Source organism: Trachypithecus francoisi, unplaced genomic scaffold, assembly GCF_009764315.1.
Source record: "Trachypithecus francoisi isolate TF-2019V2 unplaced genomic scaffold, Tfra_2.0 Lachesis_group14, whole genome shotgun sequence".
In the NCBI taxonomy this organism is placed as follows: domain Eukaryota; kingdom Metazoa; phylum Chordata; class Mammalia; order Primates; family Cercopithecidae; genus Trachypithecus; species Trachypithecus francoisi.
Genome location: NW_022681459.1, coordinates 40,911,666 through 40,926,785, shown reverse-complemented (window position 1 = coordinate 40,926,785; position 15,120 = coordinate 40,911,666). Strand labels below are relative to the sequence as shown.

The 15,120-nt window shown below is 58.1% G+C and overlaps 1 protein-coding gene across 2 annotated transcripts in view; it reads right to left on the bottom strand.

Moving 5' to 3' along the window:
- Positions 1-832: 832 nt before the first annotated feature.
- Positions 833-15,120, bottom strand: part of RTN4R (reticulon 4 receptor) — a 28,538-nt gene continuing 14,250 nt past the window's right edge. The window contains exons 1-2 of one of the 2 annotated variants that reach the window (XM_033232885.1): positions 2,839-6,921; positions 833-2,527 (exon numbers count right to left, since the gene is read on the bottom strand). In XM_033232885.1, coding sequence (XP_033088776.1) covers positions 1,128-2,527; positions 2,839-2,917 — 1,479 coding nt within the window. In that variant the 5' untranslated portion in view covers positions 2,918-6,921 and the 3' untranslated portion in view covers positions 833-1,127. Of the gene's footprint in view, positions 2,528-2,838; positions 6,922-15,120 lie in introns of those variants that run through there. The other variant, XM_033232886.1, reaches the window with a different exon arrangement.

Here is a 15,120-nt window from a genome sequence, read left to right as displayed (position 1 = left end):
ACCCTCCCCCATGCCACTGTTTTTCTCCCTCTCCCCCTCCCCAGCCACTGCCCTGGTGGGGAGGGGGCCCTTTCCTGGGAAGGCTTCCTGGCCACGTGGCCCTTCCCTTTTGTTTCTGACTCCTCTTCTGCCCAGGCCGTGGGAAAGTGTGCCTGTGCATATTTCTGCCTGTGCGTATTTTTGCCTGGATGCATGTGCTGCTCTCGAGTCCATGGTGTGTGCCTGCGTGTGGATGTGCTCCCTGCCCTGCTGTGTGTGCATGCGTATATGCATACATGGGTGTAGGGACATGCAGACCCACGAGGGCTTGTGTTTGGGGTGTGGGTATGGTGTAAGTGGGGATGCCCCGGGCACATGCATGTGGGGTCTAGTGTGACCACCGGCAGTGGTGTAAGGGTGCATGAAGCCCCCACTGGGCCTTGAGGCCAGGCCTGACCCACCCAACTGTCCTTAAGGGCCTTCCTCTCCTGTCACCCGCCAGGGGTAGGAACAGGGTCCCTCATCCTCCGCCTCCTCCTGGGGGCTGCCCGGGCAGGCTGACTAGGGTGGAGGGCCCCAGAGCAAATGTCCCCGCAGGGGCTGCTATCTCCAGACCCACGGACCTGGCGTGTGCTCCATCAGCCAGGCTCAGTGACGTCAGCCACCAAGCACGCTCCATCTGTGCGGCTGGGGGGGCAGGGGCACCTGATGTTGGAGCTGTCCCAGGCTGTCCCACCCGTGGTGCCAGGCAACTCCCCTTCTTCTGGGGCCTTGTGATGGGGGAGAGGCTGCCCGTCCAGCGCCCACCCCTGCTTCTCATCGCCCACAGCACCCTAGCCCGAGAGGCCACAGCTTAAGAAAAGAGCTCTTTATTCCACGTCGTCCGATATTTTTACACAAGTAAAATAAAATGCATATCTCTATATACCGCGATCTGGGTGGGAGGCGGCGTTCTGGAACAAACGCTGCCGCCAAACCCTGTAAACATGATGGGGTGGAGATGGGGGTGGTGGGCGGGAGGCGTCCGTCAGGGAGGGCCTGGCCTGGCCTGCCCCACGGGTTGGCCGCCCGGCTGGCTGGCGGCGTGGAGAGAGACCCCGTATGTACAAACACCTGGCTGCTGAGCACGCTCTCGTGTCCGCTGGGGGTCAGCAGGGCCCCAGCACTGTCCAGAGCACCAGTGCCAGGCCCAGGGGGGCGAGGCTGCAGGCGAGGCTGGGCAGGGCACCTGAGCCCTCTGAGTCACCAGTCCCGCCACCCCCGGTGCCTGCCTGGCCCAGACGGCAGTGGCTGCGGGTGCGGTTCTTGCGGGAACAGCCTGGCCTCCGGCGAGGGCCTGAAGTTGGGAACCCTGGTGGCTCAGAACCCTCGGGCCGTACTGCGTTGAGCGGGGGCTCAGCAGAGCCAGGCAGAGTCCCAAAGGGGGAGTCGTTGATGTGCCGTGGGCCAGAGCCGTTGCCTGGGGGGCTGTCACCAGGCGGCACGCGTCCCTTCAGCGCATTGCCTGCCGAAGCCGGTCTTCCAGGCTCCAGCACCGAGGCCTTGTCGGCGGCGTCTGGTTGGCAGCACTTGGGAAGCCCCAGCGGCTCCTCGTCGGTGGCCCTGCCAGTCCAGATGGGATGGTAAGGGCCGGTGGCCACAGCGCAGCCCTGCAGGTCATTGGCAGCTAGGCGTTTCAGGTCACGACCAGCCAGGCGATGCGGGAGGCTGCAGGGCACCTCGGAGGAGGAGCCGCGGAACTTCTGCAGCCAGGCCCAGAGCGGGCGTGCCCGGCAGTCACAAACCCAGGGGTTGTCGTTGAGCCTCAGGTACTGCAGGGCACGCAGGGGCGCCAGGGCCTCGGTGGGCAGCGCTGATAGATTGTTGGCAAACAGATAGAGTGTCATGAGGCGGCCAAGGTCACGAAAGGCGTGCGGATGCACGTGGGCCACGCGGTTCTGGTGCAGCAGGAGACGGTCGAGGCTGTACAGGCCGCGGAAGGCGCGCTCGGGCACGCTGGAGATGCGGTTGCCGTGCAGGAAGAGGTGTGTGAGGTTGCCCAGGTCGCGGAAGGTGTCATCAGGCAGCGCCTGCAGCGCGTTGTCCTGCAGGTAGAGGTACTGCAGGGCAGCCAGGCCACGGAACAGGCCCGGACCCAGCTCCTGCAGGCCGCAGCGGTCCAGGTGCAGCGTGTGCAGGCGGCCCAGGCCGTGGAAGGTGGCAGGGTCCACAGACCGGAGCTGTGCATTGTCGCTGAGGTCCAGCTGCTCCAGGAGGGCCAGGCCAGTGAAGGCGGCCGCGTCAATTCGGGCCAGCACATTCGAGTGCAGCCACAGGATGGTGAGGTTGCGGCAGGCGCGGAAGCTGGCAGCTGGCACATGTGAGATGCGGTTGCCGTGCAGGAAGATGCGCTGGCTGGAGGCAGGGATGCCCGCAGGCACAGCCTGAAGGCCCTGCTGGGGGCAGCTTGTTGTCACCTTGGGCTCATTGTAGCATACACAGGCGCCTGGGCACGGGGCTGCCACCCGCCAGGCCTGCAGCCAGAGCACCCATGCCAGCAGCCGGCTCCCTGTGGGCAGAAGACAGAGTGGTTAGCAGGCAGGGCAGGGGTACTGGAGAAGTTGGAGGTTTTGCTAGAGCCAGGTGGGCCCTGGGGATTGGGTCTCAGGAAGGCCTGGGGCTAGGTCCAAGATGTGGCCACCACCCTGGGAATCGCGGTGTTGGGATCCCTGCTTCACAGGCCTCATGGACAACGCTGGGCTAGAACATGCCTTGGAGTCACACACTCCACCCTGGAAGCCACATCTGCAGACTCCCCATACCACACATCTGGTGCCCACACACCCGGGAGCAGCCCACTGGGTCACCAGGGGCACTCACTTGAAGGCCTCCTGGAATGGGCGCTGGCAACTGCAGGCACCTCCTCAGGACTCCGGTGAACACAGAGCCCGCACTGCATGAGTCTCCGGGGCTCCCAGTAGGGGTTCCACCCACAGGGCCTAGGAAACACTGCAGCGGGGCTGGGGTCCCTCTGGGTACCTCTGCTATCTCAGAAACAAGCTCCTGGATGCCCAAGGGTGGGGGTGGAGGGCGAGTGTGTCCAGGGCTCGGGAGGAGGAGTCACATCCCACAACCACCCAGGCAGGCTGCTCCCTCCTCCACACATCCTCCTTTCAAGCACTTCCTGACTTGGCAGGAACCCCTCCTGAAGCCTCCGCCCCCTGGCCTCATTCTCTGCTCCATCTCCTCCCTGGGAGGAGTTCACTCCTCCCCAGCCAACCCCTGCAGTGCCAGCTGCCTGCACCCCTCCCACCCAGATGCCATCAGCAAGGACAGCCTCCCAGTGGGTTCTCCCTCAGCCCCAGGGGCCTGTAACCCCTCCTCCATTACAGGGCCAGATACACTCGGGGCTTCACCAAGGCCCTGCATGGGCAGTAGTACCTGCTGGGGTGCCACATCCAGAGCTGGTCTCACCAGCGGGGTCACCCACTCCAGAGTAAGCTTTCCTGCCTCTCATTCCACCACTGAGCCCCCACCCCTTTCGAATGCTGAAAATTCTTTCTGCCTTCAGGAGTGAGTCTATTAAAATGTGAATCCCCCTGGGAGGGTTATAGCTTATCAGCCAACACTTGAGTTATCAGCTAACACCTGCATTGACAGCTAACACCTTCCTCCGCAGCTGGCTAAGAGCAGGATTCTGCAGACAGGAGGCCAGCTAAGTGCTGGGGTTGGAGCCAGGCAGGAGGAATGAGCGGACCACAGGCCAGCTTCCCCAACCCAGAACTGTGACCCTGGGGCCCTCCCACCCGCATGGGGCCCCTGCCCCACTGGGTCCTGTCTACTTGGGCAGACAGTGCAGATGCCCCAAACACAGAGCCCAGCAAGCCCAGAACGCGCAGTGATCGCTGGGCATGTGCGTCCTCCCAGACTCAGGTTCACAGTTCCTGAGACCCCTTTCCCCACAGCCTGGGGGCCTCCTCTGCCACACTCCCAGCCCCAGGGCCATTTGTTGGCTACCAGGGAAATGGCAGCCCAGGGATGGGAGTCCAGAGGCCCCTCCCTGGGTGGGCTGGGCGAGGAAAGCACCTGGCCTTGGGTTCTCTTTAAACTGCAGACACCCTCTCTGCTCTCTTCCTATACACTCTTCCTAGGAAGGTGGGGCCTGACCATGCCAGCTCCCCATTGCTGTCTCACCTGCTGTCACCAGAGAGAAAACTGTGCTATGTAAATGGCACTTCCTGTCCTGAGGCCAGGTGGGGTGGAGGCCCCAGGTGCTCTGGGGGCAGGGTCAGGACTCACATTACCGACCACACCACACCACCGACTGTGGGGGTCACCAACTGAGCCTTGTCACCAACCATACAGTGTGGCTGCACCCACCAAGACTAGCCACCCATGGTGGCCACGCCTGCCACACCACCACTGAGCCACGCCACCATCCCACCACCGTCCTGTGGCTCTAGGCCTGAAGCGGTGGGCTGTGAGTCTGGCTGTGGTTGGGGCTCAGCTCACTCCCCCTGAACTGAGCCCTGTGCTCAGGGATCTCTTCCCTCCCGAAGCTGCTGTGTCCACTCTAAACATGGCCCCAGAGAGGAGCCAGAACTGAGCCACACAGTGGTGCGGGGTCAGGGGAGACAAGGGAGGACATGGGGGAGTGGCCACGTGGCGCTCAGTTCTGCCAGGAAGTGGGTATTGGGCGCAAAGACACGGCTCGGTTCCTGCCGAGACAACTGCTTTTCGTAAACCAACTTCTGAGAGTCGGGTGAGGTGGGCTCTCTCCTCGCTGCAGCCACGGTAATTGGCTCCAGCCCGGCCCCCCTTGGGGCCTGCCCGCTGGTCTCCATGGCAACCCCTCTGCTGAGCGAGCAGGAGGGGGCATCTTTTTATGAGATAATCAAACCCAACTTTGCAGCATGGGTTTGTCTTCACAGCTGGGGCCCTGGAGTGAGGGAGACCCAGCCAGGTGGTGGGAGGGCATCCTCTGACCCCACCCCAGGGGGCCAGACCTGTGACTCACCGGCCTCCTCCCTGTCCCCATGGTGGACTGCAGCCCCTTACAACCCCAAAAGACCTCCCTGGCCCGTGGCCCCTGACCTGTTCCCTGGGCTCTGCAGCCTCAAGGCCACAAGGTCTCTCTGGCCCTCTATCTGTCTTCCTCTCTCTTCTATCTGCCCGGCCAACTCTAACAGGATACTCTACTGTCCTTCTAGAGACAGCCTGGCCTCCCTGCCTGCCATCACCCCACTTTCCACTCTCACCCAGTCTCACCCTGGTCCCAGTTCTCATAGATTATCCAGTATGAGCTCTGTCCTTCCTGCCCCCTGTATATGGGGTGAGCAACCAGCCCTGCCACGGCCCCAGCTCTCACAAAGAAACCATGGAGAGTGTGCCTGTCCACCGTCCCCACCCAGGACGGGCCTGCGGCCACCTGAGCCTGTGAGGGCCCCAGCAGGCTCTCCTCCGTCTCCAAGCTGCACACAAACTGGCACATCTGTGCCTCTCCCACCCTCCCAGGCCAATTTGCATCTCTTCTTTCCTCCAGGGTCTCCTCCTGGGACTCCCCCGGAGGATGGCCCTGCTGGCTGTCAGGGCTGGGTTATAGCTGGGAGCTCCTGTCTTAGCCCAGGCCTGGCTCCGGAGCCACAGTCTGGGGAGGGCTGGCTCTCCTGCCTGGAAGGCTCTGAGCTTTCCCAGGGGGGGACAGTGACTGGATACTGACCCAGGGCCTCTCCCTGCAGCAGCCAGACTGGGCAGGGCAGGACCCAGGATTACCAGGCTGAAGGCCTAGCAGGCTGGGCAGCAAACAGTCTAGGACGCATCCCCCTGACGGGAGCAACAGGCGGCCCAGGTGGGCACCTGCACCATCAGCTCCGCTGAGTGGAGGGCTGTTCACGTTCACCACAGGAGGGAGTGAGGAGGGAGGGGGAGGGGAGAGGAAGTGGGAGGAGGCAGAGGGAGGAGGGTGAGGAGGGCAGGAGCAGAGGTGAGGGGTGGAGAAAGGGGATGGGGAGGTGGCGATGGGAGGTTCTAGGGATGCGCCCAGCTGGCAGGCAGGCAGGCGGCTGCTGAGGTCAGCAGCTCACCCCAGCAGCCCAGGTAGCTAAGCCGAGCCAAGTAGGGATGGCCTTCTTCATGTCGTCCCTGGCCCCAACTGTTCCTGGGGCCCCGCCCACCTCCGTGCCCTGCCAAGCCTGGGTTGAGGTCCCACAGGGATGCCTCTGCCTCTGCCCAGCGAGACCAGGAGGCAGCGCAGGGCAGGCAGCTGTGGAGGCCCCAAGCACCGGCTTTCATTGCACATAGCTCGGCGCCCTCAGGCCCCGATGCCGCCCCTGGGCTGTGATCACCAGAGGGTCCCATCACCTGCTATAAAAAGATGTGAGTCAGCAATACATTTACAGATTAGGAAACTGAGGCAGTGAGTGGTTAAGCCCTGCCCTGCTCCCACCCCAGACTACCCAGGCGGAGAGGTGGCCAAGGGAGACAGTCACAGTGCTGCCCAGAGGGACCACGAGGCGTGTCCTGCCCAAGCATGAAGGCTGGTGGCCTGGCTAGTAATGGGGGAGGATACGGAGGGACTGGGCTGCAGGCCACGTGCAGAGGGGCAGGCAGCGTGCTCCTGTGCCAAGGGTGGCTGGGAGGGGAATCTCCAGGGAGGTTCTGAGCTGCTGCTTCCCAGGGCTGGGGTAAGAGGCTGCAGAGGGCTGGGGCTGGGGGTGGGGCCAGCTGTAGCACAGCCGGGACAGCAGTCAGCTCAGGATCCTCTCAGACACTAGCCATGTCCCCGTGAGGCGGTCGCGTCACAGACCACAGTTATGAGGCAGAACAGGAGGCCACAGCTCAGTGCACCAAGGCCAGAAATAGCTCTGGGCGGGGGTGGTGGGCCTGTGTCATCCCCACACCACAGAGGGTCAGGGCACCCCTCCCACGCCTGCTCCCCACTCCTGGCCCTCCACCACTGACTCACTCCCCCCGCCCCCCCACCCATCTGTCCCCCAATCCTCGCTTGCTTCTCACATGCACACCCACCCGCCATCCATCCTCAGGCCCACAGACACGTGCAGGGGCAGCCAGAATTCCCATGGCGTTTCCTGTGCCCTTCCAGGGCTCCGGGTGCTGGGGCAGGAGGTTGGCAGCAGCTCCTGGTGGGGGCAGTCTGCCCTTGAGGGGTCCTGAATCTCCTAGGGAAGTGGGTACCAGCCCCTGTTGCCCTGGCCCTGGCCCCTGCTCCTTGTTAATCTTGGCTGCAGTGGCGGGGTAGGCAGTTGAGGTCAATACCAGGCAAGGACACCTGCCATGGTGAGAGGGCACTGGGCCCAGACTGAAGCAGCTCCAGGCCTAGCTAGCTACATGCTGTGGAGGAAACTGAGGCCCAGTGTGGGAGCCTTCGGGACTGGCCTCCTGAGTGTGCCTGGTGCTCCCTCAGCCCCTTTGGCTCCACACCTTGCCCTGGCCAGCAGGGCTTGTCCCTGCCCCATTATGCTGGGCTCACCAGAGACAACGAGATGTGGGTGGGTCCAGGGCCAGCAGCCAGGCCATGGGCTGGGCCCTTCAGTCCAGCAAATTCTCTTGGAGGGGGTGTCAAGTTTATTGACCCATTTTACAGATGAGGAACATGAGAACTGGTGTGGGTATAATCAATAGCAAACACCATCAAAGGTCAAATCCAGTCATATGCTACTTACAAGAAACGTGCCTGAAAGTACATAAAATCTTATAATTAAATATATTGTCAGACAAATAATAACAAGTAAAGCAGGAGAAGCCACAGCCCCGGGGGCTAGCGGGCCTCCCAGCCTCATGGCCCCAGGGGTGTTGAAAGGTCCTGCTGGGCAGTAAAGGCTCAGCCACCCCAGCTTCTAACCTGAGCTCCACAGTCCTGTTTCCAGCCAGCAGGGCACCCTGAGAGGGTACACCTTTCAAGTCAAAGACCCTGAAGCTAGCAGAGGATGGCCTGGCCCAGGTGAGAGCTGGCAGCACTGGATGGCACCCTCACCCCAAGGACACAGCAATGTGGGCCACAATGTGCAAGATCATCTACTCCATTGGCCCTCCCTCTGTCCCTTGGCAAGGTGTGAAGTGGCCCCTGTCGCAGGTGCTGTGCGGAGTGCTGCCCACACAAGACCAGGCCGAGGAGCCAGGTTCCAGGCACTCACGGTCCAGGGCCAGCTGACCACGGGTGGCCACCCTGCTGCACGACAGGTGCCCTACGGGAGGGTTAGGAGCCACAGAGGCCTGAGCTGGCCCCAGGCAGCATGAGGATGTTGGCAGGAGCCCAGGAGCCCACTGCCAGCCAAAGGGTCTTGACAGAGCTCCTAGTGGGCAGGATCCTTGGCCTGGCACCTAGGCCTCAAGGATTCATGTTTGGTCAAGGCTGGGCTGCCTGTGTGGAGGGCTCCAGAACCTTGCCCCGTCTAGCCCACACACCCCTCACTGGAGGTGCACCCTCCTCGGCTCCCACCCCAGTGAGCCCCACACTGGGGGTCCCTGGGGGCTCTGCCCAGTGGAGGCCTCACCCAGCCCAGGGCACAGCCAGTATTCCCTTGCCCCACAGGAGGCTAGAGCCCACCCTGCTCCTCCACGCTCTATCAGGAGCCAACAAACACCCGCTGCCTAATTATCTGGAGAATTCTATCTCCACCAAGGGCTCATCTTGGTCCCGCAGTTAATTCAATCCAGCAGCCACAGCGAGCTGAGTCCCCAGAGGACGCTAATGAGGAAGTGGCCGGTAGCTGGCATGCTCCCACCCTGGGGATGCACCCTGAGCCAGGCCTGGGCCCAGCATTGCCATACACCTGCCTCCCAGACCCATCTGCCTGCCTGACCCTGCCCAGTACCTGGTGCCTAGCCCTCCATTCCCATGGGCTAGCATCCAGACCTAAGCCCCAGCCCTCCCATACTCCCCCAGGGCCCTAAATCTGCTGCATGCACAAGGCTGACCACTGCCTGTGAGCCCAGAGTGTTGGCCTTGACAGGGCAGGAGGAAGTACAAGAGCACATGCTCAGGGTGCACGAGCCAGGAGCACAGACTCAGTGCATGCAATGGGGACCCCTGGGGGTGCACACAATAGGCATGCATGCTGGAAACACACAATAAGAGCCCCCAGGCTGGTCAGGGCTCAGGCAGAGTCCACGGAGCAGTGGAGGGTTGCTGGGATGTGAGCCCCTCCCAGGAGCCAGGGCCCGGCTGGAGGGTCTGCACGCCACTGCAGCGAAGGAAGACGGGTGGGCACATCCCCATGCGTTCTCTCGCCCTCGGCACTTGTAAAACATGATCAACCAGGCAGGCGAGCGGCCTCTGCCCGAGCAGAATTTATTCTGCTGTGAAAAGACACGTGTGGGTCCTGAGGCTCTTGCCGGCTCGTTCTCAGCAGCCTCGGATCAGCTTCAGTCAGCAGGAGAGCAGCTGGACAGGCTCCCATTGGAGCCATCCCAGGGACCGCCCAGCTCTTCACATTAGAAACTGAGCTGGGGGCAGCAGCTGGCCCATGGCACAGGAGCAGTGCCTGGTAAGACCACGGAGAAGCCCAGTCAGGCAGGGCCAGTGGGATCCAGCGCTCCCCAGGGGATGAGGTGTCCAAGAGGTGGCAGAGGATCCTCCTCAGCCTGGGACGCTCCCATTGGAATTCCTCCAGTTGAGTCCAGAGCTCCGTGTCCGGGGGCTGGAGTGGAACCCTTTTCAGAGCCGACGGGCCTTGGCCTCCTGTTCTACTGGCACCTGGCAAACTGGCCCAAGGGATGGCTGCTGCTTCTGTAAAGGATGTGTTATTGGCGGCCAGCCACACCTATGTGTTCACGCATTGTCCATGGCTGCTTTCCCGCGACAACAGCAGAGCTGAGTTGTTATGACACACTGTGTGGCCCACAAAGCTGGAATTATTTAGTATCACACCATTCACATCAACAGTTTGCCAACCTGGTTTGTGAGCAAGCCAAGTGTGGGTGCTGCCACCTTCACCCTCACAATGGCCCCAGCAGTTCACTCAGACCCCCACCTAATGAAAAGGAAACCAAGGGTCAGAGAAGACCACGGTCCTGCTGAAGTCACATACCCAGGTGAAAAGAGCCTAGCAACTTCAGTGCAGGCTCAGCTCTGTGGAGACCTGGGCAAGGTCAACATCGCATGGAGGCCTAGGGTGAGGGGTTCTAGACAAGAAGGAGACTCAGAAATACCAAAATACTCCGCAGGTCAAAAGAAAAATATCATTTTTGTAAAGAGGCTGTCAGGAGGCTCACAGTCAAACGTGCATAAAATAGGACAACTTAACACAAATAAGTTGGGAGGGGTGGCTCACTCAGCCTCCTGAGTAGCTGGGATTACACACACACACACACACACACACACACAGAGAACAGAATGGTTGTAAGGAGAGGGGAACAGCAGAGGAAGTGCTGAATGACACAGTCCAACTTGGGAGGAAAGGACTCGGGTAGTACTTCAGAGGAGACAAATCCAGTGCAGGTAGTTTTGAGCAGGGCGGTGGTTTAACTGAGGTAGGGGTTCTCTGGGGACAGGGCCTCTCCATGCCAGCCACCCTGGAACCCTGCAAAGGCTGGGCCAAGGCCCCTCCCTGCACCTTGTATCAGGGACTCTGGCCAGGTCACACCAAGGTGGTTTATGACCCATTAACATGAAGCTGCCTCCCTGGGTGGACAGGACCTGGAAAGAGGTGACTGGGGCAGATCCACGTTAATGTACTTCCCAGGACATGAGGATTCCAGACTCTGCTAAAGGGATCTTCACAGTTAAGAACAAAGAAATATTAAAGATGAGAGCACTTGGTCCAGGAAACAAGAGAGGAATGGGTGTGCAGTTCCTCCTTGCAAACAGGATGCCCTGACCACCCTCCACGGCCTCAGGCCTGGTTGCTCCTGCAGACCCATGGCCAAGATTGTGAAGGAAAACTAGGCTGTGGAGGCATTTTCTGTCCTTGTTATCATCATTGTAAACATACTTATCATCACCATCACCATCCTATCATCATCACCATCCTCATTACCATCGTCACCACTACTATCACCACCATCATCATCACCATCATCACCATTATCACCATTACCATCCTCATCACTATCACCATCATCACTGTCACCACCACTATCATCATCACCATCCTCATCACCATCATCACCATCCTCATCACCATGATCACCATCACTATCATCATCACCATTCTCATCACCATAATCACCATCCTCAACACCATCATCACCATTACCATCATCACCATCACTATCATCATCACCATCCTCATCATCACCATCCTCAACACCATCATCACCATCACTATCACCATCACTATCATCATCACCATCCTCAACACCATCACCATCCTATCATCATCACCATCCTCATTACCATCCTCATCACCACTATCACCATCATCATCATCACCATCATCATTATCACCATTACCATCCTCATCACCATCCTCACCATCACTGTCACCACCACTATCATCATCACCATCATCACCATCCTCATCACCATCATCACCATCCTCAACACCATCATCACCATCACTATCATCATCACCATCCTCAACACCATCATCACCATCACTATCATCATCACCATCCTCAACACCATTATCACCATTACCATCATCACCATCACTATCATCATCATCACATCCTCATCCTCATCACCATCACCATCCTCAACACCATCACCATTACCATCATCACCATCACTATCATTATCACTATCATCATCACCATCCTCATCATCACTATCGTCAACACCATCATCACCATCACTATCACCATCATCACCATCACTATCACCATCACCATCATCACCATCCTCAACACCATCATCACCATCACTATCACCATCACTATCATCACCATCCTCATCACCACCATCACCATCACTATCACCATCATCACCATCACTATCACCATCAACATCATCACCATCCTCAACACCATCATCACCATCACTATCACCATCACCATCCTCATCACTATCACCACCCTCACCATCCTCACCACCATCATCACATCACAAGCATCACCATCCTCACCACCATCATCACATCACTAGCATCACCATCCTCATCACCATCATCACTATCACCATCAATATCACCATCACTATCATCATCACCATCCTCATCAACATCACCATCATCCTCATCACCACCATTACTATCATCATCACCATCATCCTTATCCTCATCACCATCACTATAACCATCATCACCATCCTCATCCTCAGCATTCCCATCACCATCCTCATCATCACCATCAGCATCCTCATCACTATCATCACCATCACCATCCTCATCCTTGTCACCTCATCACCATCAACATCTCAATCACCATCATCAGCATCCTCATCACCATCATCACCATCATCCTTATCCTCATCACTATCATCACCATCATCAGCATCACCAACCTTATCCTCATCACCATCATCACCCTCCTCATCCTCATCACCATCAGCATCATCACTATCATCACCATCCTCATCCTTGTCACCATCATCACCATCAGCATCCTCATCACCTACATCACCCTCCTTATCCTTGTCACCATCACCACCAACCTCATCCTCATCACCAACATCACCATCAGCATCCACATCCTTGTCACCATCATCATCTTCGTCATCATCACTATCATCACCACTATTATCACACCAGTTCTGTGTAAGGCCCTTAGATAGAGGGCAGACTGGAGCTGATCTCACACAAGGATAGGAAGCCCCAGGTGATCAGTGGGTCAGTACTGAGTGGACACCAGATATCCCTGGGCAGATGCCCTGGCCCAAGGATGGAAAGGGGAAGAGGACAAGGGACAGGGAGTAAGGAATGAGGGTCCCTTGCCTCCCTGGGACAGCCCAAGGTGCAGTCTTTCCTCATTCCTGGAGGTTTCAGGACATTCCTGTGCTGCATCCTCCCATAGTACAGTGAGGGGGAGACTGTCAACGCCACTCCTCAGATGAGGCACTGACTGAGGCAAGTGCCTTGCTGGCCATCTTGCGAGGCCAGGAGACAGGGCACACAATCTGGGCTCCAAGATCCCTGCCCACCCCCATCCTCATCACCACTATCCTTATCACCATGATCATCCCCAGGTGATTTTGAGCACGTAGTTTTGACCAGAGCGGTGGTTTAACTGAGGTAGGGGTTCTCTGGGGACAGGGCCTCTCCATGCCAGTCCACCCACCCTGGAACCCTGCAGAGGCTGGGCCAAGGCCCCTCCCTGCACCTTGTATCAGGGACTCTGGCCAGAGTAGACCCTGAGTCCCAGGGATGACACAGCAGGGAGGGGCAGCCACTCTGGGCTCCCTAGTTCCCCATAGCACCTCAACCTCAGCCCAGGAGGCCGCCTTCCCAGGGATGGCTGAGGGTGGGCCCTGGGGTCTTGCAGCACCCCCTCACAGAGTAGGCAGAGAAACAGCCAGCCCCGTCCAAATCTGTCCTCACACCAGTGATGTGAGGACAATGAGAGCACCCACCACCCCCACAGGACCCCAAAGAAACCCCACCCAGTCCTCCACCCAGCATCCTGCCTCCCCAGAGGCCTGTCAATCTGACCTGGGTCAGCCTCATCTCAGGTGAGGAGCCCAGGGAGGCAAGGTATAGCTCACAGTGTCCCAGAGCCACAAGGACCCCTCTGCTCCAGTGGTCTTGCAAGGCCACTCTGGCCTGACCTGGCAGTAGGCCTGCTTTATCGAGGAGATATGGCAGGCAGGAGCCTGGCTGCATCTGGGCTGGAGGAGGGGGCAGCAGCCAGGCTGTGCTACAAACCCACCTGGAGCCACTTCCTCGCTGCTTCTGCCCATCGCAGCCTCAGCAGAGAAAGGAGGCTCCAGGACAGGCCTGAGGCCTGGTGCAGGCTGACTCATCTCATGAGAGACCCGGCCTGTACTCAGAGTCGAGTTGCTGTGGCTTCTCATGCAACACTGATGGTCCCCCTCCCCTGCTCACCCCCCATGTATTAGACACAGGGATCTGCATGACAGACACGTGTTCCTCCCCTCCAGAAACCCACTGAAATAAGGGTGATGCAGAGTGAGGAGTGGGGAGCACAATGGCAGGCTGCTTCCCTGGAGAAACACCCAGAGAAAGGGATCCAGGGGCACCCAGGACCGATGGGCAGAAGAAAAGCTCCATCTCAACAGAGCGGCCAACCAGCTTCCCTCATAAAAGTGACCAGAAAACTAGTGACCACCAGGCATCTGGAAAACACATCAATGCAGAAAAAGAGAGAGAACGATGCTAGAGGAAGCTGACAGTATGGGAAAAAGATAAAAATTAGGAGAAACATCTCATTTGTGTCTTCCTAGGCATAGACGGGGATTTAAAACAAGAACAGGGTGCTATGAGCAAGGAGGCATCAGACAAAAAGAAATAGTGCCTGGAAATTAAAAATAGAATCACTAAAATTAAAAAAAAAATCAATACAAGTGTTAGAAAACAAGGTCAAAGAAATCTTCCAGAAAGAAAAACAAAGGAGAAAGAAACATGAATGAGATTTGGGAGACAAATATAGGGGGGTTGAACATCTAAGGGGAGTTCCAGAAGAGAAAACAAAAAACTGAGAAAAGCTAGCAAAGAAATAATACGAGAAAACTTTCCAAAGCTGAGTACCCAGCCCGCCACTGGGCATTCACAGTGCACTTTCAGGCCCCCAGCGGTCAAGAGAGGCCTGAAGCTCCAGGAGGAGAAGCTGGTCACAAAGATGCAACATGAAGCCGTGTGCAGCAGTGCACACCGGTAATCCCAGCACTTTGGGAGACTGAGGTGGGAGGACTGCTTGAGGCCAGGAGTTTGAGACCAGCCTGCGCAACACAGTGAGACCCTGTCTCTACAAAAACTACAAGATTAGCCGGGTGTGGTGATGCATGCCTGTAATCCCAGCTACTTGGGAGGCTGAGGTGGAAGGATTGCTTGAGCCCAGAAGTTTGAGGCTGCAATGAGCCATGATCATGCCACTGCACTCCAGCCTGAGTAACAGAGTGAGACTCTTTCTCCAAAAAAAAAAAAAACAACAACACACACACACACACACACACACACACAAAAGAAGATGCACTGTGGTATTGGCCGTCTTCACAGCACAGTAGATGCCAGGAAACAACACTGCAACAGCTTCATAGCTCTGAGGGGAAACTAATTTCAACATGGAATTCTGGACTGAGACAATCCA